Genomic DNA, 27,390 nt, shown 5'->3' on the forward strand with positions numbered 1-27,390 from the left:
AATATCCACAAACTTCATTAGCTCCTCACATCTAAGTGCTGCAGCAACCATATCTGAGAATGACTCGGAGGTACTTGTGTTGTAAGAAACACATTTGCCCTTTGGATATCTAGCAGTCGGTTACTGAACTTTATGCATAGTTTTTTTTTTTTTTTTATTTAGCAATAGGCATCTGTTGTTTAGCCAGTGTTGGATCTCATGCAGCGCATCTGTGAGACAAGATGTTATGTCCTTGATGTTTTTGCCCTGAATTACTATGACTGCGTCATCAGCAAACATCTGTACGTGGAGCCCTGGATAGATATCAGGCAGGTCATTAATGTATAATGAAGAAAAGCAATGGGCCAAGGATAGATTCTTGTGTAACTCCCACTGGGTTCTCAAGATAAGGGGACTTGATACTATTGACGACTACACACTGTTTTCTATTTGATAAGTATGATGTAAAACATTGCATGGTGTCTGCAGAAAAATAAAAGTATTTTAGCTTTGTTAAGAAGGCTTGATGTTCAATGGTGTCAAATCCTTTTTTGAGGTCCAGGGACACAGCACCTATACACAAAGCTTATATCAAACATGCCCATAAAATTTTCAAAAACATACAGTTTGCTGACTCGGTACAGTGATAAGAATGGAAACCAAATTGCATGGACTGGAGTGGGGTGAGACCTTTGTCTAGATGTTTGATCATGAGGTTTGTGACCCACTTCTCAGCAAATTTTGATATTGAGGATGCTATTTGATTTGGCCTATAGTTGGCTAGCACTGTTTATTTCCAGATTTAAAAATGAGTGTTGCCGTGGCTACCTTCCAGAATGATGGCACTTCCTTGGTACTGAGTGATTGGTTTACTAACTTAGTAATTGGTTAAATCAGGGCATCAGAATGTTTTTTTTTTTTTTTTAATGAAATCAATATCCAAGTCATAAGCATCCCTGGGCTTTGAGCTCTTCAGTGCAGTAATGCTCTTCATTACCTCAGCCTCAGTGATTTCCTCCAGTTCAAAGATGGGCTTGGTACACACAAATGGATTGGGTAAGACACCGGAGGGAGCGAATAGATTACTTATTTCTGTTACACGGTTTAAAAAGTATTCATTAAAAACACTGCTCTACACAGTAGAGTGTAATTAAAACAACATTTACTTTGAGTTCTAGGGTATAGCTATCTTGATTTTTATTTTTGCCTAGTAGTTTATTTAAAATTTGACAGGCTTCCCCGCCATTCCTTTTTGCCTCTTCGATTACAGTAACAACAAATTTTGCTTTGGTTCTTCTTCACATTTATGTGACTTTATTTCGTACGTGGGTGAATTTCTGCCTGTGGGTGCGCAGTCCAGATTTTATGCTCTCTTTAAGGACTAGGGCTTTAGTTTATGAGCTCACTCCAGCACTGGTCTGCTCATGAATGATGGTGTTTATCTTTGGTCTTCTGCCACCCTCTCCTGGACAAGAACATCAAGTAAATGTTTGGAATTGGTCGCAGTTTTCCCACTCTTTCAAAACATTGTTACGAGAGAGTCTCTCTGACCGGTCAATGGTGAGTATTAATATCGATTTGTCCTGCGTGAACTGACATGTCCAAGTAGTCTTGCTACATCCTTGTCCTGTCTCTCACCCAAAAACTTTTTTTAAACAAAATACTTTCACCAACAGACTGAGATATAAAGAATACATTTGTGTCACTATGCAAACAATAACCCTTTGCTCTAAAATACTGTACACGCTTATGAATAAAAGGGAAAAAAAAATCATCTGATAATTGTCACGTCTACGCACACATTTTTGCTTTTAAGCAAGGGAGCAGCAGTGTATTTTCATCAAATTATTTAATATTCCAGCCTTTCAAATAATCATTAAATAAAGGGAGGATGGAATTTGGATGGGACCTCTTTTAGTGAAGACCTGGGTTGGTATAGTGTCCCCCTAGAACTGGACTGGTGTTGCGATACCAAAAGTTGTTTTTTTTTTTTTTTTTTTTTTAAATCAATGGTAATGACAGAACTATTCCATGTTAGTGTTTTATTTACATAGATACATTTTTCATATTTTTAAAAAGAAAACAGAGAGACTATAATTCAAAAACTTGACATGATACAGAAAAACTGAGATCAGTTTTGGATTCCGCACCCAAAAATTTGTTAAAAACAGCTGTCAGACCTAACTCAACAAAAATTGTGTTCTCCAGTGTTATTGGTAGGCTTTTATTTTGTAGGTGGCTTTCGCCGCTAGTTGGCGACTTAGTACCGTAATGCCTGGTAGAACAAAATTAGGGGCGGCTGACTTGACTTCTTCACGAGTGGAGACTTGCTTGACCGCAGTATTCATAGTGATGCTACGGTGAAGTTTTAGGTTAATGTTAAGCTTTTTTTTTCTGTCATCGGCTCTTACGTTGGTTTGAAGACTAAAATCAACGCTAAAAGCTATCAGTGCAAAAGTGCAATTGACCGTTTACCTTGTTAGCTGTCTCAATGTTAGCATAGACGTGTTATTGTTTCACTCACCCAATTGACAGAGTAGACTTCACTGAACCTCTGCATTGACCACACCAAAATTGTCTTGCGCAGCTGGTGATTCATAAGCAGATATTGCCCCTGCAATTTTTTTCCCTCAGTTCTGTTCAGTTTCAGAGCTGTTGGAGCTGCTTTGCACTGAATACAGAGAGAACAGCTTTTCTTTATAAATCAGCATCAATACACCATTTACTGTGCTACACACACAGTATGCAGGGCTGCAATCCAGTGTTCTCTCCTGTAAATGCAGAATAACCGTGACTATCCATCCATCCATTTTCCATACCACTTATCCTCACTCGGGTCGCGGCCGTGCCGGAGCCTATCCCAGCTGAGTCTGGGTGAGAGGCGGGGTACACCCTAAATTGGTTGCAAGCCAATCACAAGGCACACATAGAGAAACAACCATTCACACTCACATTCACACCTACGGACAATTTAGAGTCTTCAACTAACCTACCATGCATGTTTTGGAATGTGGGAGGAAAACGGAGTACCCGGAGAAAAACCACGCAAGCACGGGGAGAGCATGCAAACTCCACACAGGCGAGGCCGGATTTGATTTGAGGTCCTCAGAACTGTGAGGCAGATGTGCTAACCAGTCACCCACCATGCCGCCTTAACTATGACTAATCCCTTAAATTAGTGGTGTTGAAACTCTTTAGTTTAGAGCCTTTGTATCAAGTTACACATCCTTCAGTGACATATAGACATTTATTCTCTTTACGGCTGCGAGGTGTCAATGGCTAAACAATTATATCGTGATAGAAAAATACATATGCTGCACCGTGGTCACTTTACACCCGTATAGAAATGGCAAAAACACACGTGAATTCTAGAAAACAAAGAAGGAGCAGGCAAAGGTGACATCTAATTCATCTTTTATACAGGATTGTGTGCAAAATACTGAAAAAAATGAAATAGATCCTGTGTTTGATGTCTGTCAGAAAATACTTTAGATTTCAATGTCCTTACTCATATTTGGCTTGTGCAAAAATGAAGGTGAGAGCCTCAGGTCGGCGCGAGCATCGGCAAATGATGCAGTTTTTGTCGAAAAAAAAAGTTTGAGCGTCACAGCATCTGGAGGCAGCAGCAGCAGAGGTCTTCAGTGAATTAGTAAGAAACACGATTTCAGTCTGTGTTGACCACAGTGCAAATGTGCGGCCATAGGTCTTAGTCAATCATGGTCGTGGCTTTAGGCAATTTGCGAGGATTTAACTGAGTGGCTGTAAAACAAGTTAAATCCAAAACATGTGCAAAAAAGACCTTCCGTTAAAATGAGCTGAAATGTAATTTCCACCTGTGTTTATGCAACCCGTCGTCAGGAATCCTACAACTTTTGTTTTTTGTTTTCAGTTGATCACTTTGAGGTCCACTGTCCAGCAACAAGTCAAGACCTTGTGACAATGTTATTTTTGAATTGACCTGAGCTGGTCCATTGTAATGACATAATTTCCCTTATAAGGCTCCGTTAGAGGGCTGCAGGTAGAGAACGCACAAAAGAATTGTCAGTATGATGCAGTAAAGTTTTACACAACAATCGAAAAAGGGAAACTCATTTCATACAGATTTCTTAAATAGAAAACATACAAATATACATAGAAAATACTATACTACTGGTCAATCCCAACATGTTATTTTTACAAATTATAAACCAATCTTAAATGTTGAAAATGGCTTACTCTCATTATTATTATTATGATTAAAATTATTGTTTTATGTTCAATCTTCATTATGTAGAGCACTTTGTTACAGCTGCGGATGTTTTTTTAAGGTGATCGAAAAATAAAGTTGAATTGTTGACATTTCCGTTAGCTATAAGATATAATATTAAATTATTTAAAAATCCTGAAATAATTCACTGTGTGTAATGAATCAATTAGTTTCACTTTTTCAGTTGAACCACTGAAATTGAGTTTTCTACAATATTCTAATTGATTGAGTTGGGTGGGTAAAAAGTAACTAGGGATGAAAAATTGTATTGTATTGTATTGCCGGAGGTGGGAGTTTCAACTCCCACCTCCGGCAGAACTTCACCTACGTCCTGGGAGAGGTGGGGGACCTTGAGTCTGAGTGGTGGACCATGTTCCGTGCCTTCATTGCTGAGGCAGCCAACCAGAGCTGTGGCAGTAAGGTGGTCGGTGCATGCCGCAGCGGCAAACCCCGAACCCCCGAGCGGTGAGGGATTCCCTCAAGCTTAAGAAGGAGTTCTATTGGTGCATTTTTGGCCTGCGGGTCTCCTCGGGACATGAGTCGGTGGGGAGAATACTTCGAAGACCTCCTCAATTCTACTGACACGCCTTCCGATGAGGAAACAGAGTCTGAGATCTCTGAGGCAGGCTTTCCCATCTCTGAGGTTGAGGTCACCGAGGTGGTTAAAAAGCTCCTCCAGAGTATGGGGTACAGAGCCCCCTGATACGGGCTGTTTGGTTCCTGTACGACCAGTGTCAGAGTTTGGTCCGCATTAGCGGCAGTAAGTCTGATTCATTTCCGGTGAGGGTTGGACTCCGCCGAGGCTGCCCTTCGTCACCGCTTCTGTTCATAAAATTTAAGGACAGAATTTCTAGGCACTGCAAAGGCATAGAGGGGGTCCGGTTAGGTGGCCTTAGTATTGCATCTCTGCTTTTTGCAGATACATCATCTGCAAAAAGCAGAGATGCAATACTAAGGTTCTGTTGGCTTCATCAAGCCGTGATCTCCAACTCTCACTAGAGCGGTTCACAGCTGAGTGTGAAGCGGTTGGGATGTAAATCAGCACCTCCAAATCTGAGACCATGGTCCTCAGTTGGAAAAGGTTGGAGTGCCCTCTCCAGGTCGGGGACGAGCTCCTGCCCCAAGTGGAGGAGTTCAAGTATGTTGGGGTCTTGTTCACAAGTGAGGGAAGAATGGGACGGGAGATCAACAGGCGGATCGGTGCAGCGTCTTCAGTGATGCAGATTTTGTATCTATCCGTTGTGGTGCAGAAGGAGCTAAACTAAAAGGCAAGGCTCTCAATTTACCGGTCGATCTACGTTCCTACCCTCACCTGTGGTCACGACCTGTGAGTCCCGGATACAAGCAGCCAATATTAGTTTCCTCCGCAGGTTGTCCAGGCCCTTCCGTAGAGATAGGGTGAGAAGCTCGGTCATCCGGGAGGGGCTCACAGTAGGGCCGCTGTTCCTCCACATTGAGAGAAGCCAGATGAGGTGGCCCGGGTATCTGATTAGGATGCCTCCTGGACACCTCCCTGGTGAGGTGTTCCGGGCATGTCCCACCGGGAGGAGACTCCGGGGACGGTCCAGGACACGCTGGAGAGACTATGTCTCCCGGCTGGCCTGGGAACGCCTCGGGATCCCCCTGAAGGAGCTGGATGAAGTGGCTGGGAGAGGGAAGACTGGGCTTCCCTGCTAAACCGGCTGCCCCCGCGAATCAACCTCAGATAAGTGGAAGAAAATGGATGGATGGATGGTAAAGATCTCAGAAGTCATTTTGTAATAATTTCAGTGACCCAAAAAATTCTATAAGCAATTTCTAATTCATAGTTACTGTTACCCACCCTGTATATTTCACTCTCAATCAAACTAATCAAAAAAAAGCATTGCTATCTTTGTAAAGGCAAAGCATCCAGTGGCACATATTACAAATCAACGCTTGACAATATCCTCGAATGTTTGAAGAATGCTGCAGTCAGTAGAGTAGATAAGGAAAATTTACAAATTGAATTTTGACCTTGACATTATCAAACTTCTTTTATGTGACAAAAAACAGACACAAAAGTAAAAAGAGCTCTCTTGCTTTAGCTTGATCTTCATTTTTTGAGAGCTTCACTGAGATGTTGTATTTCTACAGACGAGTCACAAATGTATTCATATTTTCTGCTTATGAGTAGTCTTACGTGATGTAACCAAGACAGTGTGATTCAGAGGAGACCTTCCCCAACTTGAGGCATGTACACAGTGGTGACCCTGTTTGAACTCAGCCCATTGGAGCCCAGTGTTTGGACGCCAATCTCAACTGGGTAAGTCAGGTTCACGTTTTCCAGGACACACTGTAAAAAATAGAGTTTAAATGCTAAGGTTTGTTTTGGATCTACGAAAAGGGTGTTCTTTAGCACACAGAGTGATGATGTAGCACTTGAGACTTACACAACGTATACGAAGTTATATAACTCAAAATCCTGAATAGGGTAGAATGGGCTCATAGAAAAAGAAATTACCATACTGTATGTCCTTAAATTACCGAAAAAAAACAACAACAAACAACAATTACTAAAACAATAATTCACACCTTGGTGCATGCTGAGCTCATCACAGACTTGTAGAATGCCCCACCCAAAAACACCTGTAAGTACAGGAATTCATGAGCTGACACTCACCCATACTGTTAATACAAATTCAGACAAAAACTGTCCATATACAATATTTTAACCTTTATACAACCTTTTCCTTAACCTTTGTGGAATACATCATATGATCAGAATGAGATTTAAAAACAAAGTGCTTTCTTTCGAACATAGGAAAGGAAAGTGTATTGTAGGAAAATATCACACCGTCGTGACTACGTCGTCTTTTTTTTTTTTTCCCTAACCGACATTACATCATTCAGGCATTGGACTCCTTGACCTAGGCTTTACTGACACCCAGGGGTAGAAACAGCACGCAGCACATATCGATCCAGAAAGTACTGTTTCAAATGAATTTCGGGAGTTTGCAGAATGTGGTTTGGCATTGTCTTGCTGAAATAAGCAGGAAAATCTCTGAAAAAGATGTTGCTTGGATGGCAGCATATGTTGCTCCAAAACCTCTATGTACCTTTCATCATCAATGGTGCCTTTACACTTCAAGTTACTCATGCCATGGATAGTAACACAACCCCATACCATCACAGATGCTGGCTTCTGAACTTTGCGCTGATAACAATCCGGATGGTCCTTTTCCTCTTTGGACCGCAGGACAAAAATTTCCAAAAACTATTCGAAATTTGGATTCAAACCACAGTACACTTTTCCACTTTGCGTCAGTCCATCTCTGATGAGCTTGGGCCCAGAGAACCCGGCGGCGTTTCTGGGTGTTGTTGATATATAGCTTTCACTTTGCATGGTAGAGTTTTAACTTGCATTTGTAGATGTGGCAATGAACTGTGTTAGCTGACAATGGTTTTCTGAAGTGTTCCCGAGTCCACATGGCAATATACTTTCCACATTGATGCCAGTTTTTTATGCAGTGTGGCCTAAGGGATCGAAGGTCACAGGCATTCAATGTTTTAGTTTTCTGCTTGCCGTTTAAGAGCAGAGATTTCTCCAGATTCTCTGAATCTTTTGATATTATGGACCGTAAATAATGGAATCACTTAATTCCTTGCAAATGTACGTTGAGAAATGTTGTTCTTAAACTGTTGGACTTTTTTTTTTTTTACAAAGTGGTGAGCCTCGCCCCATCCTTGCTTGTGACCAATTTAGCCTTTCAAGAAATGCTCATTTTATACCCAATCATGACACTGCGCTGTTTCCAATTAACCTGTTCACCTGTGGAATGTTCCAAACAGGTGTTTTTTGAGCATTCCTCAACTTTCCCAGTTTTTTGTTGCCCCTGTCCCAGCTTTTTTGGAATGTGTTGCATTCAAAATGAGGTAATATTTGTGAAAAATAATAATGTTTATCAGTTTGAACATTAAATATCTTGTCTTTGGAGTGTATTTCATTGAATATAGGTTGAACAGGATTTGCAAATCATTATATTCTCTTTTTTTATTATGTTTTACACAACATCCCAACTTAACTGGAATTAAGTTAAGTTTGTACTTAGCTCTTCAAGTCCCACCATAATGACCAACAGTGAAATACAAGATCAACACTCTGCTTGAATATGGGGGGGTATACTTCAGTTTGAATGTATTGTACATGAAAGTTAAATAAAAAAGTAACAAAATAAATGTTTAAAATCAAACAGTTCCAAGAGGAACATTTATATTACTTAAAAGTTAAATGATTAAAAATCAGTTTAATCCACTGTAACAACAGGCACAGTTTGACCATTTAATTCAGTGATTACTTCACGTACCACTCGAGCCCACATACACATTACATAATTCAGTCACACCAAAAGAAGTGGCTCCGGTTCTGTCAGTTTTAAATACGTTGTGCTTACCCTGTAGCCATACACAAAGGTACCATGACTGCAACCCAACTCGTCCAGAGGAGGCCTCTCCCAGCCAATCAGGAGGCTGCTCTTACCCACTTGTTTGACGACCTCCACAGTGTGCACCTCTGCTGGAGCATCTACAGAGGAGCACACAAAACACGTTTTGAGGACAGCAACAAACACTCTGTGCATATAGTGCGTCATATTTTACTTGCATTGTTTCTCATAACATGAACATCATGTGTAAAGTTTAAGAACAGTCGACTGAGGGAAAACAATCCTGAAGTCATGATTAAAATCGGTCATTAAAATCACATATTTCATCAAATATCTAACATTTCATTGTAACTCCCATTTTTACAATAAAAGGTCCTAAACACTTCATCAACTATCTCACATATCACTGTATGGGCACAAATGATTGCGGTTTCTATCACTTAGTAACCAAAATCCAGAAATATATGAAATAAGCTGTTTCAGGTTATATATGTTTGCAAATATGCATTGAGCAAGCAAATAAATGTAAGACTGAATGGTGACACTTAAGTGACCTCTACTTCTATAAATGTGCATGACTGGTTACACTTCACTTGGTGATACTTTCCTGAACATGAATCTCATTAATGATCTAATCATAATGTCTACGATTAATTGTACATTCTATTCATTACATTGTACACCTTTCAGTTTCACTTGTGTCATCAATCAAATACAATGATTACTACTTTGTGTCACCACCTGACATCTCCACATGTCATGAAACATCGTTCACCATGATGAACCAGATCATAGCCTTCTAACAACAAGGTCACTCCACAAATTACTATTTCACTTTCGTTAAAAAGTTTGGTCCAATGTGGGTGGATGGCCATATTACCTGGCTTGGGCCTTGAAGGTCTCATTTTCTCTGGAGCAATCTGGGCCTGATTTGATGATCCCTCAGCAGAGCGCTGAGCAGAATGTGACTTGGGCATAGTGAATTCTAGGTCGTCGCATGCATAAGGAGCAGCACCATTAGGTTTCATCATCGTGCTGAAGACATCAGCTTTGTGGGCAGTCGCTTTACTCAGAGCAGTTGTGTATGAGGCAGTGCTTTTTAGATTTGTGTCAGAACACATGAAGACATTGGAGTCAGTAGTTTTAGAGGTCATTAAAGGAGCGGAAGCGGAATGTTCTGCACCAGCCATGTCAGGAGAAATGAGTCTTTTCAATTTTAGGGAGGTTAGTACATTGGAGTCACTGCTTGAGGTCGAGTTGGTTTTGCTTGAGGCAGCAGTGTTAATCAGTGAGTTAGTAGCAGAGCTTGTGGTGGACATGGTCGGTTTAAAATGACGGTTTGCCATCAAATGAGGTGCGAATGACATCTTAGCGCTTCTCGCTGTGACTGCATTAAAAAGTGTTATTGGCTGATTTCTAATAACAGATGTGGTTGTCACTGGTGTGGAGTGCTTGGGAGTGGTTGAGAGAGAGCAGAGAGGGCCACTAGGTGGAGCAATGACACCGAGACCTTGAAGCTTTTTCTGAGAAGACAGGCTCGGGGATGCAGGGGCTGAGAATGACATTCTTCTGGACTGCTCTCCTCTTCCTCTGCCGACCACAGCCTTAAAATTAAACCAGAAACAGACATATTAGACATAATGACATAATATTTATCAATTTAATCTTACGAAGTACTGGCTCGACATCTTACCTTACAGCTCCTCAGCAGAGTCTGCTGTAAGTGCTCCTGAAGGTTGGTGATGATCTCAGGACTGTTCAGCCTGCTGCTACCACCGACACGACCAACCGAGATTGCAGGCACAGGACTCAGGTTGGACCTGCTTAATTCGCACACATTGGATGGACCCGGGCAGGACTCGGGTCTTGTATCTAGAAATCTTTGGAGGGGTTCAGTGGCAAGGGGAGGCAGCTGTGGTAAAAGACAAAGAAAACACTTTGGAGTTTGCTTAAAGAAGATACAACTGATCAATGTTATTTTCTGACTGACAGTTTGAAGTTGTTTAATTGCTGTTTCTTAATACCTTTTGCAAATGTGGAATTGAACTGATCTAACATTCATCTGCCTGTAAAGCGAACTCCAGCTTTTCACAGAAACCGAGCCCTAGGACGAATATCGAGAATCTGTGAGTAACTGACACCCACCCAAAAGGATTTGTAATTGCCTATAGATTCCACAAGATCGTGTCAAAGAACTTTTTCCTATAAGACAAGGTTAGGGGCTGACTAAATGAAGCTCCTCCCCTTGCTTCAACATACTTCCTTGGGACCAATATCCCTCAGGATGGTGCCAAAGCAATATTTCTACAGTTGGCATGGATTTGGCCTGAGCGCAAAAACACCAAATAGCAGACATGCTTACACTAGGCCTGCCCCCATCATGTATGTTGTTGACTAATTCAATTCTAGAGAGACTTCAGCAATAAATGTAACAAATCTTATAAAGGCCTTACAACGGTTTGTTCGGCACTGGGAACTTCTTTCACAGGTTCTGATGATGGTGGCACCTGTTTGTCCTCTTGCACAATTTGCACAGGTGAGTTGGCATTTTGCTTCCTTCTTACAGTTGGCGAACATGTGACATCACAATTGCATTCAGGGTCATTTGTTGTTGACTCTTCAAAAAAAGGGTGTTTAGTTGTCATTTGTTCTCTGCCTTCTCTAGATTCTTTGTAGGAATCATTCCGCGTGTGTCCACTTCCCGACGTGAGGCTGCAGTCCTGACTCTTTGCAAAGCTTCCCGGTGTGAATGCAGCAGTGTACTCGAGCAGCGCCGCGTCTCTGAGCAGCTCATCAGCCCGCTGTGTCAGTGTAGAATCTACATCTATGTGCCCGCGCAAGACTTGTGTCATCTGTGCCAATAAGCTGTTTCTCTCTTGACACTTCAGCACCAGGCAGGAAAGCTTGGCCTGCCGTTGGATGATACATCTGACAGTCATTATCACATACTGACACAGGTGTTCTTAACTTTGTTGAAGCCATATAAGGATTTTTTTCACCTTTAAAGGAACTACATCCATATCAGTCTGCCTCCTCGTTTTCTGGAGTGCTGCTTGGGTTGCTTTTCTTTCTGCATTTTGCCTCCCGGCTTCTGACTGACTCAGCTGCACGTGTAGCTCTGCGGTCTGCACATATGGAATGAACACACATGAATATTCAATCTGAATCTGTAGGAGGAGAAAACAAGTTGCTTAAACTGACCCCTGCATATGTTTTGTCCGGTTCTTCTTGTGACTTGTTCAGTTCTCTTCTCGCAACTTCAATCTCCCTCCCCAGATCACTCAGTTCCTGTTCTCCATTATAAAAATTTTGAGTGACAACAAATGGTGCGTTATTATATTTAAACGCTGACACTACACACAAGACCGTCATTGCAAGTGTCTTGATACCTGTTTGGAGTTTGCAATTAAGATTGTTGTCTTAGTGTTCTTGTTTTTGTCTTTAGTCTTCCTATTTTCTGACATCCAACCATTAGATGCGCTCTCTTGTGTTTGACTGTGAGGATCATTATGTTGGTCACACATTTGTTCTCTTTGAGACTGAAGCAATGCTATTATCTGTGCTTCCTCTTCTTTCAAATGTTTGATTGAACGTTCTATTCTTCCTTTTTCATCCCTCAAACTGTTGATGGCCTTTAGCAGGCGCTCACAGTCTCCTTGTAAATGACGGCATGGTTGCTTCTTATCTGTTGACTCTTGGAGAGAATCTGTTAGTTTCAAACTCAACACTGTCTGACTTAACTGGTCCTTCTCTCTCTCCAAATGTTGCACTGTCTGTGCAATTTGTTTGACCTCCTCTTTTCCACTTGAGAGTGACTCTAACAGTTTCTGTTTTTCTCTTTCAAGGGCTGGAAAACACTCGGTGAACTTCTCTTTCTTTTCTTTCAGACCACTCACAGACTTTGAAAGACGAACTTGTACATCTTTCAGTCCACTGACCACCCTGATTATTTGCTCCCTCTCCTGCTTAAGACCATCCAGAGATCGAGAGATCCCGTCCTTCTCCTCTTTGAGTGCCCAAATTATCCGAGTTAAGTGCTGTTTCTCCTCAGTCTGAGTTTGGACCGACAGAGAGACTTCCCTTTCTTCCTTTCTGAGGGGCAGTACACAGCTATACAACTGCTCTTGCTCAGCTTTCAGGTTCTGAATGGAGTTGGTGACCTGCTCCACTTGATCACTATGTGACTTCACAAGGCGATGTCTTGGGGAATTGCAAAGAGGCTTTAAATATGTACGATTGTTTTCTGGTGGTTGACTTGATACCAGGTGTACTCCTCCTTCCTCTGTTACTACACTCTCTATTAAACTATCCAAATATTTATCTGGGCTGTTCCCTTGACACCTTCCTGATATTCGAGTTGCTTTCTCGGTTTGAAGCAGAGATCCACACGCCATGTTCTTTTGTTCATTACAATCTACACGCTCATCTAACCTTTGCTGCAGCTCCATGATTGTAGTATGATCATCTTCAGTCTTTCTAGTGAGTTCTGTGATAAGACAACCTTGATCTTGCTTCTCCTGTTCCAGCTTGGCTTTGTCTTCCTCCATACACAAAATATTCTTCCTCAGCTGAGATCGTTCGCTCTTCATTTCTTCCTCATTGAGCTCAATGTGAGCCATCAGCTCCTCAATGCGGAAAGCCAAAGCTCGCTTCTCCTGATTTAGGGCCTGGAGTAGGCCATCGTGGGTGGTGACGTCATCTTGGGCAGGAGGTAATTGGCAAGCATCAGCTCCATGACTGGTTGATGTTGCGCTAAACTGAATACAAAAGGGAGAGCTGAGTTAGTTATGTTTCTAACGTTGATGACTGCATACAGTAAATGACACTACAATACCATATGAAAAAAAGACTCTTGCTTCTCTGCTCCTTGGTTCCCGAGTTGTACTTTTAGCTGGGCATTCTCCTGAGCCATCACCTGCAGCTGATGCTTTGAGTGCTGAAGGGCAGCCTCCAGGTGTTCACATTGCTCTCCGAGACACTCAAGGTCCTCACCCAAACCCGAGCTCCTGTAAGCTTCCCTCAGGGCTTCACGTTCTTTGCTGTATGTGTCCTCCACATTGAAGCTCCCCGCAGAGCCCCACTCTTCTATTGTCTCTGAGGCCAAGGAGAGGGTTTGGAGACTGAGACGAGGAAAAATGCTTGGAGAGTCATTTTTAGATAAATGCAGAGCTCCATGTTTGGCAGTAAAGATGGGAGCTTGGGTGGCACTATTGGAGCTCCCTGCTGCAGCCTGCTGGCATACAGCTGCAATTGCATCTTGCTTATGAAATACCTTTCAACACAAAAATAACACTCCATTAGTGGAACAAATTGTGCTTTAATAAGCTGATATAACAATACCAAAAATAAAAAAATATTTCCAATATTATATTATATAAGGGGCTAATTGAATAACCATTCATCCATTTTATATAGTGCTTGTTCTCATTAGGGTAGCCAGTGAGCTGGAACCTGCTGACTCGGGACGAGACTTCACTGATCGCCAGTCAATTCCAGTGCACGTAACAAACACCCATTCACACTCACATTTACTTTCGCATTCACACCCGAAAGCCAGAGCAGAGATTAAAACTCCGGACCTCAGAATTTGAGAGGCACTAACCACCTGGCTACCATGCTGCAACACTGAATACCCAGGGAATAGAAAATCTCAAGTGTGCTCCACATGACTTAACGTTGTGTGTTACACATTATTGGCGGAACGGCAGCCCGATATTCGGTCTTCCTTCTAGATTCCAAAAACATGCATGTTAGCTTAATTAAAGACTCTAGATTGTCCCAAAGTGTGTGTGTCACTGTCTTTATGTACCCTGCGATTTGCTGGCAACCAGTCTAGGTCGTACTCTTGCCCAAAGTCAGCTGGGATAGGCTCCAGCTCCACCTGCGGCCTCAATGAGGACAAGCCAAAGGAAAACGGATGGATAGATTTAACATAACACAAGAAGGCTTTACTATCGATATCAACACTCAATCCTAGCTGAGCAAACAAGTTCTACTCTCATGAATATGCGTAATGAAAACAAAATCACACACACACACACAAAACACCTTTTCAGAGCTTCCTTCTGCATGATGTACACTTGTATCAGCGTTAGAGGCAACAGCGCAAACATCCACTGAGATTGCAGATGACTGACTGGAAGTTTTTTTAGTCAAATCTTTCAGGTCATGTTGGAGTCTACTGTTTTCCACTCTTAGCTCTTCTACATCCTTAGCCAGGGCACTCTCAGACAAATTCAGCTGTTGTAGCTCCACCTTCATTTCCTCCACCTTGCAGCACAGGAAAAGGCTGTTCTCCTGGGCCTCTTGGAGCTGCTCTATCAGCCGACTATGTTCTGTCACCCCACTTTCCTCTCTTTCCAGCAGCACCCTGAGATCCTCCTGCAGGGTCACGATTAAACCTTGTAACCTGACTTCATTTGAATTTTGGTTGTCGTCTTCTGTGCTCCTTTTGTTTTCAGTTGGTCCTTTGTCCCCCTCCTGCCTTCCGTCTTTCTCTCCTCCATTATTTGGCAGCCATTTCCTCCTCTTGCCTTCAATTTTCTCTTCTTCACCTTCACCCTCTTCTCTAGCACCAGGCAGCCTCCCATGCTCCTCCCAGTGTGTTTTGATCCTGGGCGCAATTCGGACTGCACTCAATACTGCGACATCAGTCGCCGCACTCACAGTCATGTCCAGTAGCTGCTTTTCTAAAGTGTAGATGCGCTTCTGCAGGCTCTCCTCTCTGTTCCTCGCCAGGCTGAGCTTGTGGTGGAATTGATGTTTAAAGTTGTCAAAGTATTGGGACTGGCGACCCATCTCATCCTCTTTGGCTTTCAGCTGCCTCTGACAGCGGTGCAGTCGCTCTCGCCAGACACGTTCCACTTCGTCACGAGTCTGGACAAAATATGGTATGTTAGCGCTTGTTGTTTCTTGTCTGCCGCAATTTTAAACTACCAGTACAAAAAATATAATAAAATAAAACATACATAGAGCTCTGACTCACCATGGCCCGAACCTCCTATCTCAGCATGTAGCGGCTTTGATCCAGCCTCTTGGAGTATTGCGTGCTGGGGTGGGTGGGAGTCAGATACAAGAGACTCTAGCTGCAGGCTCCTCCTTGCACACTCTTACTCTCTGAACTAACCATCACAACATACAGCAAAAGTCACAGTGTATATCATCCAACCCCCTGGCCTTTCCCATTAGCATTTTGCAAAAAGGAGCAAATTGGTTCTGTTACTGTGAATTCAACTGATGCAATAGTTCTAGGGGAGATGTAACCAACAGCGTGCCAACATTCAAATATGAAGACAAGGTGTGTGCGTGTCACCGGATCCCCTCTCACCTGTTGCTCGGGTAGCTGACTGGATGGTTGAACTTGGGAGTGCTCTCAGAGACCCTTACTCGCTCACACACTTAACAACATACAGGTCCTAGTTGCGTCCAGCTGAACCCATGGTAACAGGATTGTTTTCGCTTCTCCCGAGCTCTCACACGGTCATGTGACCATCTTTTGGTTTGCTTTTGCTCCCCTGGTGACCTTTTCCCTTGTTATAGAAGAAACAATGGTACCGTATATGATGTGTTTTGCACCACAAAAACAAATGTTCTTTACAAAAATGTAGAAACTTGTGCATCTTTGGATATTGATTACAGTACTCTATTATTGATATTGTTAACAGCATGGTGGCAAGTTGGAGAGGACAGCTATCTCTCAAGTTACCCCACGTCGTATTTTGTGCTTCTGCATTTAAATGATTATTATTATTATTTTTACTAATCATCTCAAACTGCGGCTAATACGTTAACAAGCAAATAACTGGCACAATCACAAGACAAATGATCTGTAATAACCTTGTATGGTGCGCTGCACTGTCTGTTGTTCCCTCTTCTGCACGCAAATACGAGCCAGTCAGTTCATCTGAGTGGCTTTGTTGCCCTGCTGTCTCCTTAGAAACACCATAGACGTGATACTTTGCCAGAATCCTGAACCTGCCCCCTGCTCTGCACTTTAATCTTTTCCTCCTGTGGCTCTTTTCCCTCTTCGTAGATCTTCTGAGCCATAGAGTTTCTCCATAAATCCAAATTGTGTCCCCCCCCCCCCAGGTCCAAATATCAACATAGCAGTCATTTAGTAGTCATTAATAAATAAATCTTGTATCTTGTGCATTATATTTGTACATGTTTGCAGGTGATTTCGTCTGCAAAAAGTGCACATTTATCAAAAAGGCCATTGGGTTTTCATTAACTGTCTACAAATGCATAAAAAAAACTCTTTTGTCCTCTCTTGCCTCGGCAGCAACTTTACACCTGAAAATAAATAGAGATATAATTTGATAAACAGGTCATGAAACATGAATCAACAATGATATAAACTAGATATACCTGATTATTTGGTTCCACAGTTATGTTCATTAAGGCCAAAGAATAAAGGCTAAAGAGAAGAACAAAAAGAGGAACAAAAACTAAAAGAACAAAGGGGTTCAATTTAACGTATCATGAAAAAGAGAGAAGAAAAGAAGTCATCAGTAACAAATATGGAATATATGGTACTTTTAGACCAGATACATTTTCCTCACATAAGAACGAACAAGGTACAAGGTACTTTTATTGTCAATTCTACAATATGCGTGGCACATACAGAGGATTGAAATTATGGTACTCAAGGGCCCACGGTGCTACATAAGACGGTATAAATAATAAACATCAGTGTAAAGAAGCTTAATAAAACTATGGTATATACAGTATAAAAAGTATAAATTAAATGTGAAAATATCAAAGATTAGGAGTACCTTTTCTTCTATTTCCTTTATTTGTCTCTTTTGTAAGTCGATCCTGTCCTCCAGCGCTCTAATTCTCTGCATGGCAAAAACACATGTAGTTAGATGGTCAAAATGTCAGCACTGACCACAACAACCATCCACATTTTCCCAAAGTAAGTTGCACAACTCTGGATTATGAATAACTATTTAACTATTATGACTCCTTTGTCATATCTCACTCTGGTTATACACGTGGACAGAACTCTTCTGTTAACGAAAGATACAGCCACGTTGATGACTTAAAACTGACAGAGATAAATATGCGTAATATTTACATTCATATAATTGGACAATCATAGTAGTCTTAAACAATACACATCTGAATGACTCATTGCATAACCGGCTTAATTATTTTTTTTTATTCATTGAAAACATTTTCATCGACTGGCTTAGAAATCTTAGGTGAAGTCAACACTTGTTTTCGATTGTGAATACTTACATCCATGAAGGCTTTTTTCTACAGTCTGTCATGTTGATTATTGACTCATAAATTGTCAGTTAGTCAAAATGCATTTGATTAGTTAGTACAGATCATGAGTAGTTAATCATTAATGTGTTTCATGGTTGGAGGGTGCTTGTTGTTAGTGATTAAAATGACATTTAAGGTGCCGTGGTGTTTGATGAGAAACATACAATAAAACTACTGCGTGAGTTGTCAAGTGGAGAGATGATGAAGGAGCAGGGCAATACTGTAAAGGGAAAAGAGGGACTCATCACAATGAAACAAACTCACTCACAACCATAGACAGTCATTCTGTGACACTGTTTCACTGTGGACACATTTACAGGTAGTCTACACACAGGGATACTGCATCTTTTCATAACACTAGAGATTTGGTGGTCTGAAAGGTCACATGGGTCAGATTGAGGGAGGGCTGTAACCTCACTGGAGTTTGTTTTCGGCCTTACCTGCTGGGCCTGTTGTAGGAGCTCCATACGCTCCTGTAAGATCTGACTGTCATACTGCCGGCTCTGCCGGAGAATCTGACGCCGCAGCTTGTCCACGGCGAGCCTCAGCTCCTCCCTCTGTCTGTCTGTCAGCGACTCGGCCACTGCCTGGCATGATGGCTGCTCCTGCTGCAGAGCGCTATACAGCGTGGCCTCCAGCTCCTCGATCCTCTGCACAGCCAGCCATATACGCCACAAACACACACACACACGCAAACATAACGGCATGCACATGCAGATGAAAAAACCCACAAAGGCATGCACAAGAAATTAATATGAGGCACACAAACACACAACAATGTGATCATGGCAGATGCGGGTAACGCTCTTACACCTTGTTACGGTTGACCCTCGCATGGTAACTACTGTATTTTCACGACCATAAGGCGCACTTAAAAGTCTTACATTTTCTCCAAAATGGACGGGGCGCCTTATAATGCGGCGCACCGAGTTCCAACATCTATAAATGTTGTTGTGTGATGAGCGCTCCACTTGACTTTTTTTTTTTTGGACCGTTTGATTGATTGCGAGCATTTCCTGCCGAGACGCTGCTTATACAGAGGAAAAGCGGACATGGCTGAGGACAGCATGCAGACGTAAAGGGGGAATTGTGTGTGAAGTACCCCAGTAGGTATATAGCGCCGGGGTGTCCATTGTGAAAAACAAAATCGGTTTGGCTAAGGACCCCCGAAAATGGCACCTAGAAGAGTCACGCTTACGAAGCACAGTTTAAATTGCAAGCTGTCAGTTATGCGGAGGAACATGGGAATCGAGCAGCCGCGAGAGAATTCAAGATCAACGAATCTATGGTGTGCAAGTGGAGGAAGCAGGAAAACGAGCTTCGCCAAGTCAAGAAGACGAAACTGAGTTTCCGCGGAAACAAGGCGAGATGGCCCGAGTTGGAAGACCAACTCGAGCAATGGATTAATGAGCAAAGAACAGCCGGTCTCTACAGTCACCATTCGACTGAGGGCAATAACGCTTGCAGAAGAAATGAAAATTGAACATTTTCAAGGAGGTCCGTCTTGGTGCTTTTGTTTTATGAAACGGCGCCATTTATCCATCCGGGCAAGGACTACCGTGGCGCAGCAACTTCCGGCGGATTACAAGGAAAAGCTGGTTTGAGAGCGATGGATGACAGATGGCGAACACAGCTTTACTAAGACTGGGAGGCAACGCAGGGCGAGTTACACCACCATATGTGAATGGATTGTGGATGCTTGGGCTAAGATGTCTGCTCGCACTGTTGTAAAAGCCGGCATGATTTCTGAGGAGCCGCACGGCAACGAGACTGACTCCGACGAGTACGAGAGGGAACCTGACGTGTTTGATAGAGAACTTGCCCAGCTGTTCATTTCGGATACGGAATATGAGGACTTTGATGGATTTGTGGATGAGGATTGATCAAAAAATAACGTGAGTACATTGTTAAATACTTCAATAAAGTACAACCGAACTCAGTTTGCTCCCGCTGCCTTTTTAATAACATTGTTTTAGCGTGCATGCATGCTACCGTATGTTTTAAGCTAGCATATGTTTTACCATGCCTGCGCCCAATAATGCGGTGCGCCTAATGTATTTGTTAAATACAGAAGTAGACCCCGTAACTCAGACTGCGCCTTTTAATACGGTGTGCCCTATGGTCGTGAAAATACGGTATATTTAATAACAACAACAAATTCTCGGGCAAATCTTTCTTACTGCCTGACCTTCCACATTGTCAAAAATGTTAACATTACAGTTTGTGGCTATGAACCAATTGTAAGACACCTTATTTAAAGGTTAAATCAAGTTAATACCAGTGAACCACAACCAGGGTGAAAGGCATTATTGATGTAATATGTACATCCTCACAGTAACATTGTAATACACATATTTGGATGACATTAAGTGAAAAATGTTGTAGGGTAAACAATCAGCTACCTGAGAAAATTCAACAAAATCTGTGATACTACAATCATTTTGACTTCAGTGGTAAAAGATGCAGTATCCCGACACAATGTGACAAAGTTAACCCCCATGGAAAGTGTTGCATTCAAATGTCTCATGCTGAAATGAAAATGGTGCACCCCTATATTCCTGATTGACTTAACCATGAACTGTTATTTCCTTTATAAATATGTTGGAAAATGTTAATGTTAACTATCTGAATGGAAGATGTGCTGCAGGTACATTTCTGGTGTGGCTCCATACCATGTTGGCCTGGTCCAAGGCCTGCTTCCTATAGTCCAACTCCTCCTCAAGGAAACCCTTCTGCTTGCTAAACAGCTCCTGTGGTAAAATGCCATTGATTGAGTGTTTGCTTGATTTAGTTCAAAGTATGTATAAAAAGAACACAAACATTTAATCAACAACATCAAATATAGTAATTCAAACAGACTTGAATGAAAAGTACAATAGCTACAATTATGATTATTATTATATAGTATAAACGCAAATATTTCAATCTACAACAAAAATAAAGTAATTTTGCCTCATTATTCTCATACATTTGGAGGGTAGTGTTCCAATAACACATATAACGCGTAACTATTTTATTCAACCATGCACCTGCCCAAAAGATCATCCAGCAAGTGCTTTAGTGTGGACTCAGTGAGCGGTAATGAAGACTTTTATACCCAAGCCACCTTTTTATATGTAAATGGTCACTGGACTTCAATCAAGCAGAACATTCAGCCCCGAAAACTATGTTGTTGTTTTTTTTAACTGTGCAGGAATGCAAGTTCCTAACTATAAATTTGCATCTAAAGCAACAGTTTCTGAAAAACAGTACATTTGAAAAGTAATGAAAAATGTAAAAACTTTATCATTAAATATATTTATGTTAATGAGATTCTGCATATTAAAACAATTCATCTGTTCATTTAGGGGAGCTGTGGCTTAAAACTTACACTGGGTGGCGGTCTCACACATTTGTTAAACACAGTAGCCTACATATATCCCAACATTTTGTCAATAAATTACCTATTAATATAAAAAATGTGAAAATAATCATGATACTGACTATCCAATAAAATCAAGAATACGAGATAATTTTTTTACCTTATCATTTTCCAAGTCAATCATTTTCTGCGTCAGAGCGGCCTCTGTGTTGTCAACCTGTTTCAACCACTGCAACGCAAGAAAATGCGAGGGAAAATCGATTGTTAGATATTAATACAATTTAAATTACATGGCAACACTATGGAATAACTGTACATTGTCTGCATTCCTAGGGCTCACCTTTTCACACAGAGATATGACTGTACCGGCCTGGATCACTGCAACCTGCTCCTCATTTCGGAGATTCTGGACAGGCAAATAGTAAGGATGACTCATTCACAAAGATCAAGAGCTATTACAGCATATTAAAATCAACAGTATGCTCACACGAACCCCGTTATCTCCAAGGATGTCCAGTTTCTTCATTAGTTCTGGAATGACTACATCCTGTGCAGATTAAAACCAGACATTGCATTTACAGTGGTTTAGTGGGTCTTAACAGATGATTAAGAGGATGTGTTTTTACCTTGACTCCCTCCTGGCGACAGTAGACCTGCAGGGCACTGCTACTGTTCTCAGGGAAGGCAGACATGTGAAGATTGAGGGCCGGAGACCTTCGTTCTCGCTCCTACAGACAGGATGTTCAAAGTTAACACTTGCTAAATAAAAATATATTATTGATGTCATCATAGTGTTGTAAGTGATGCATACTGTAAAACCAATCATGAACTTAGTGTGACTGCATTTAAAGTATATATAAAGACTGAATAATGGGTTTACTTACGATAGTGAAACATGATCTAGAGTGGCCAAAATGAAGGAGGTGGGACAAATAAACGTCAACCCAACAACGAGTATACAATCGCATGCTGAAACTCAAAACTGACAATGACAACTGCCTCCCTGCCTTCAGTGAAAAAGACCTGGAACATAAATAGATGCACACTCAACAAACAGGTGACTGCTGGTACAAGCTGTATTACGCTGAATGTAATATACAAACCACACATGAGATTATTGCTACAATCCATCAAACCTCCGCTTCATGGAGCATGTAAAATGTAGGACATGCATGCACAAATGAGAAAAACAAACAAAAATTGAGTCAGGCTGGAGAACCTAAAAACATTTTATTCAAGTAAAATTATATTCAACCTAAAATACAACATTCATTTACTGAACATTCCAGAACAATGCAGGGGTATGCACACAAACGCCATGCAAAACAAGGAGACACGGGTGTATACTTGGACAAACTGTACTGAATACACATCAATCTGATGAGTCACTGTACGTAAGCATGTAAGCATCTGGAGCTAAGATTGTTGTTGTCGCCTCCTGGTGACAGTTTGACGATGGTACACTCTCTTACTTCCAGTTCCAGCACCCGGAATTCCAGCAGCTCATTCTGGTCCCGAGCATCCTGAACCTCGGCCTGGAGCCGTGACTCGGCCTGCTGCAGTGCACACATCTGCAAACAAGAGTAGATCATTAATATAGTATCGGTGGTTTGGCAGGGTCTCAATGCACTAAGAATTGTCTGGATGTAATTTAAACGAAATGAGACTTCATTTACTCTATAGTGGTGGTACACGTACAGTGAGATTCACACAAATGTTAACATTTTCATTATGGAGTTGCACAACATTGGGACACCACCTCTTTTTCATAAACATTGAAAGAAAGCTATTCATTTATAATAAGAGCATAAGCATATAACTAATGTTTATAATGGTAGTTTTTCAGAGACGTAGGACTGCACTGTATCATTTTGAGAGGTGTTTATATTTTGGTTTGTGTGTACCCCTCGTCTCGCCCAATATCAGCTTAAATAAGCTCCAGCGTACCCGCAAACCTAATAAACACAGGCAATATTTGTTGCAAAATATAAAAAAATACTACTTAGTACGAATCACTCCTAAACCACTGCCATTAAGATACCGTTGAAATACTTTCTAAAAGACAAAGCTTTGTAAAGGCTGAATTAGAGCTACGTTATCTTACCTAATGACCTTGTGATGTACCCAATATTGGGGCCAGTGATCATATACTACAGCAGTATGTAAACTACCTTTTCATGAAGTTCCTGGTTCATCCTGAGCAAGTACTGCTTCTCATCCACCCACTTTGAGTCCTGCCACAGCAACCAGACAGAACATCAGAAATAAATGGCACTCACAGGCGGAGGCAGACAGTGGAAGAGCAGTAAGAGAGGAAAATGTCAGAACTCAAACAAAGCTGCCAGATAGTGGCCAGTGCCTCTAATTCCAAAGGACACATGCAAAGGGAACATAGACACAAAGAGAGAATAACAGAGTGGCAGAAGCAAAACTTTATTGGTACAAAGAAAGGAAGCCCTCTTAAGAGGTAACGAGGAAAAGCATGCTCATAAAGCCACACTCTTCAAGATGTTTACAGTGACAGAAGGCAATCAGAGAAGAAATACAGCAGAGCAGCAAATCACAACACTGCTGGATCATGCATGCATGCAGCAACACAAAAGATTCATTCAAAATAAAACATGCGTACCGGTACTTATCAGACAGTGGCAAAGTTAGGTGGATAAGCCAAGACTTTACTATATAAGCATTTGTTTTTGATCCAATATAAAATATATGTAGTACCGTAATTTCTCGTGTAAAATGCGCATTTCACCCCACCCCCCCAAAACATTGTCAAAAGTCAATAGTGCGCTTAATACATAGGTATAGGGGAAAATGGAAAAAAACTTTCACATTTTATAAATGTATGCCGCCATTTAGAGGGTATGAAAAGCTGTAAACTTTCATTCCAATATGCCACTGCCACCTAGAGGTTATGAAAAAGGTGTAGCCTACACTTTTATTCCAATATGACAGGGATATGTATGACTGCATATATGTACAGTTGTGCTCATACGTTTACATACCCTGCCAGAATTTGTGAATTTTTTTATTTATTTTTTTTAAATACAACTGATGACTGAACAACAACCATCATTAATTTCTTTATGGTTATGTTTTGTTTAATGATAATACTTTTCTGAAATGCTTGACAGTATAATTTGAATCCCATAAAATTAAATGTGTTTCGCCTGGCCCGTCATGTTTTCTTTAAAGAATTGTACCCATCTTACAAATTCTGCCTGGGTAATCAAACATATGAGCATGACTGTGTGTTTTCTCATTTACTCAATAAAAGTAGAGCTGGGAATTTCAAAATAAGAGTATCCATCCATTTTCTGAGCCGCTTCTCCTCACTGGGGTTGCGGGTGTGCTGGAGCCTATCCCAGCTACCATCGGGCAGGAGGCAGGGTACACCCTGAACTGGTCACCAGCCAATCGCAGGGCACATACAAACAAACAACCATTCGCACTCACATTCACACCTACGGGCAATTTAGAGTTATCAATTAACCTACCATGTTTTTGGGATGTGGGCAGAAACTGGAGTGCCCGGAGAAAACCCACGCAGGCACGGGGAGAACATGCAAACTCCACACAGGCGGGGCCGGGGATTGAACCCCCGGACCTCAGAACTGTGAGGCAGATGCTCTAACCAGTCGACCACCGGGCTGCCAAAATAAGAGCAAGTAAATAAAAAAGTATTAAGTGTTCAAATAAAGTTTGAAAAAAATAAAAATTAAAAAAACCTAACAAAATACAGATAATACTTCGCATTATAAAGGGGAAATTACTGTACCCGTCTTAGCTTTTGCACAACCAACTAATATACCGGTAAATGTAAAAATCCTATCTTTAGGTTAAGAAAATCTTTCTTTGAATATGACTAGAACCGTCTATGAGGAGGACCCAAAAATATAAACATTTTCCTGGTTACAAAACTGACAGGAAAGATAACGCACAACAGGAAACATAGTGGAGAGCATGCAGCCGCCGAGTTGTGATACCACACATGCAGGAAGGCACGTCAAAGGAACCTGCGGCAGACCTGGTCGGCATAGCGCCAGCCCAGGAGTAGAGCGGCCACACAAACATGCAGGAAGGCCAGTGAGAGGAGAACCAGAGCGCTGCGGTCGCCATCTCTCGTCTTCGTTACCTGACCCCGCTCCACCAGTGCCTTCTCCAGATCTACGATCTTGGCCTGGCAGCCAATGAGCTCCGCCTGCAGCTGTTCACGCGTCTGAGGGTTAAAGGTCCAAAAGGAAAGGAAAAGAAAGATGAGCTCAAAATTATTTTTTAGCTTGATTCGATCAGTCACTTTCAAAGGGCTCTCTCTCGTGGTACAGGAAGAATCATTGAATTAAATATTTATTAAGGCAGCACTGAGGTCCGGGGGTTCAAATCCCAGCCTCGCCTGTGTGGAGTTTGCATGTTCTCCCCGTGCCTGCGTGGGTTTTCTCCGGGTACTCCGGTTTCATCCCACATCCCAAAAAACATGCAATGGTAGGTTGATTGAAGACTCTAAATTGCTCGTAGGTGCGAATGGTTGTTTGTTTATATGTGCCCTGCGATTGGCTGGCGACCAGTTCAGGGTGTAGTTTTCACCCGAAGATAGCTGGAATAGGCTCCAGCACGCCCGCGACCCTAGTGAGGATAAGCGGTACGGAAAATGGATGGAATGGATGGACATTTCAGTTTAGGTGTATTTAACTTGGAAGTACAATACGTTTGCATTTAATCGTTTAGAACTGTATGTGGTCAAACATTTATTAAGGTACAATTGTTATTTAACTAAAGTGCAAAACATTTTAATTGAATAATTTACAGTACGTACAGATTTTTTATTTTCCTATATTTAGACACAGTGTCAGTGCTCAAACTGTGGCCAATGTTTCACTTGTTTACAATAAAATGATAATTGACAGTACACACCCTGGCTTCTCTCTCAGCATCGAGAGAGCCTCCAGTCTGCTCTTGCAGGAGGGCATAGGCCCGCTGGAGAGCCTGGTATTCTCTGGTGAGCTGACGAAAACGAAGCTCCGACTCCTCATGGGAAGCGCTCTGAGAAATGAGAGCATTTACAGTACCTCAACTTCATTGACAAACATGTCTTCCCTCACGTCACCCCTGCAGAGTAGCCTGATCTTTTGCAATACCAAGAAATTTAGCAATTTCCTCACCTCCTCTAATTCCTCCTCTGGAGTGGCAGGTGTGCGGTCAGTAAGGTCAGTGTTATAGGAGGTCAGAGAGGAGGTTTCAGATTCTATAGATTCCTCATCAAACCCAAAATATGTCTCGACAACATGCCTCTGTGGGGAAGAATGAATGAAAAAGATGATAATAAAAAAAGAAAATAATACCCTGAATGCCCCTCTATTCTCCTGACGTGTCTGAAAAGTGTCAAAACCAGGCCATGTCACTGGTCTGTGCATTTTCATTTTTTTTGTGGTTCCCTTATCATTTGAAAGCCAATAGAATGCTTACCATCGTGTTTATAAGTCAACTCCTGGCAACCGGAGAAGTAAAGGCAGACCAGAGCACAGAGACAAATGAAGGCAGAGAAGCAGAGGATGAGAAGGAAGTACTCCGTCATGTTGCCACTTGCCACCGGAACAAAAACACCCAAACCAGCTATACAAAAAGCTACTAAATATTGCGTCAAAACATGTCTCGTATCCAAGCAAGTCCAAGAGTCAAGCTGCAGCATCCAATACCATAATCCACCTTGCCAAGCCGACAAATGTTTCCAGCGGTGGGGTGTGGGACAGCCTACAGTTTCGACTACCAACTCCTCCTCCTAGCAACATCCATGATGCATTAGCTCCAACATGTTGGGCATGATCACAGCAATTACTTCACCCAATTAGGCATCCTTATCTCAAATCTCCTCAACCATACACACTGATTAACATGAAGTCTAACTGCTCCTCACAATATCATTCATTCATTCATTCTGCATTAACATTAAAACTGTAGAAAATAATATCAAATAAAAAAGCAAATGACAGCACAGTATATAATTTTCCTCTGGCTGTTTAAAAATCCTGATGCTTTCAACATGAAGGGAACTGTCATCATGTCTCTTGAGCCCAATTAAGCATGCAGAGACACACACTGCAGTACTTGGATCATCAGTCAACCACAGA

At 41.7% G+C, this 27,390-nt stretch overlaps 2 protein-coding genes and 1 long non-coding RNA gene across 11 annotated transcripts in view; 1 reads left to right on the plus strand and 2 right to left on the minus strand.

Moving 5' to 3' along the window:
- Window positions 1–2,006: 2,006 nt before the first annotated feature.
- Window positions 2,007–15,747, minus strand: LOC133485276 (ciliary rootlet coiled-coil protein 2-like). Its single transcript, XM_061788723.1, has 13 exons — window positions 15,614–15,747; window positions 14,677–15,504; window positions 13,463–13,900; window positions 12,018–13,385; window positions 11,830–11,916; window positions 11,628–11,753; window positions 11,082–11,537; window positions 10,322–10,540; window positions 9,509–10,232; window positions 8,638–8,768; window positions 6,779–6,832; window positions 6,387–6,539; window positions 2,007–3,991 (listed from the first exon to the last, which is right to left on the minus strand). Exons 1-12 carry the CDS (start codon window positions 15,614–15,616, stop codon window positions 6,411–6,413), a joined length of 4,563 nt encoding a protein of 1,520 aa, XP_061644707.1. The 5' UTR covers window positions 15,617–15,747; the 3' UTR covers window positions 2,007–3,991; window positions 6,387–6,410.
- Window positions 15,748–16,021: 274 nt separating this feature from the next.
- Window positions 16,022–27,390, minus strand: part of jakmip1 (janus kinase and microtubule interacting protein 1) — a 39,182-nt gene continuing 27,813 nt past the window's right edge. For 2 of the 9 annotated variants that reach the window (XM_061788730.1, XM_061788733.1), the window contains exons 11-25: window positions 26,425–26,553; window positions 26,177–26,305; window positions 25,401–25,484; window positions 23,434–23,496; window positions 22,735–22,833; window positions 21,889–21,990; window positions 21,756–21,809; window positions 21,603–21,668; window positions 21,423–21,491; window positions 20,574–20,651; window positions 18,342–18,551; window positions 17,403–17,468; window positions 16,996–17,075; window positions 16,465–16,920; window positions 16,022–16,157 (exon numbers count right to left, since the gene is read on the minus strand). In XM_061788730.1, coding sequence (XP_061644714.1) covers window positions 17,025–17,075; window positions 17,403–17,468; window positions 18,342–18,551; window positions 20,574–20,651; window positions 21,423–21,491; window positions 21,603–21,668; window positions 21,756–21,809; window positions 21,889–21,990; window positions 22,735–22,833; window positions 23,434–23,496; window positions 25,401–25,484; window positions 26,177–26,305; window positions 26,425–26,553 — 1,200 coding nt within the window. In that variant the 3' untranslated portion in view covers window positions 16,022–16,157; window positions 16,465–16,920; window positions 16,996–17,024. Of the gene's footprint in view, window positions 16,158–16,464; window positions 16,921–16,995; window positions 17,076–17,402; window positions 18,552–20,573; window positions 20,652–21,422; window positions 21,492–21,602; window positions 21,669–21,755; window positions 21,810–21,888; window positions 21,991–22,734; window positions 22,834–23,433; window positions 23,497–25,400; window positions 25,485–26,176; window positions 26,306–26,424; window positions 26,554–27,390 lie in introns of those variants that run through there. The other 7 variants (XM_061788729.1, XM_061788728.1, XM_061788732.1 and 4 more) reach the window with 6 other exon arrangements.
- Window positions 18,518–24,123, plus strand: LOC133485280 (uncharacterized). Its single transcript, XR_009790652.1, has 3 exons — window positions 18,518–19,796; window positions 21,596–21,683; window positions 22,741–24,123. It is a non-coding gene; the product is annotated as an uncharacterized LOC133485280 (long non-coding RNA).

Source organism: Phyllopteryx taeniolatus, chromosome 10, assembly GCF_024500385.1.
Source record: "Phyllopteryx taeniolatus isolate TA_2022b chromosome 10, UOR_Ptae_1.2, whole genome shotgun sequence".
Classification (NCBI taxonomy): domain Eukaryota; kingdom Metazoa; phylum Chordata; class Actinopteri; order Syngnathiformes; family Syngnathidae; genus Phyllopteryx; species Phyllopteryx taeniolatus.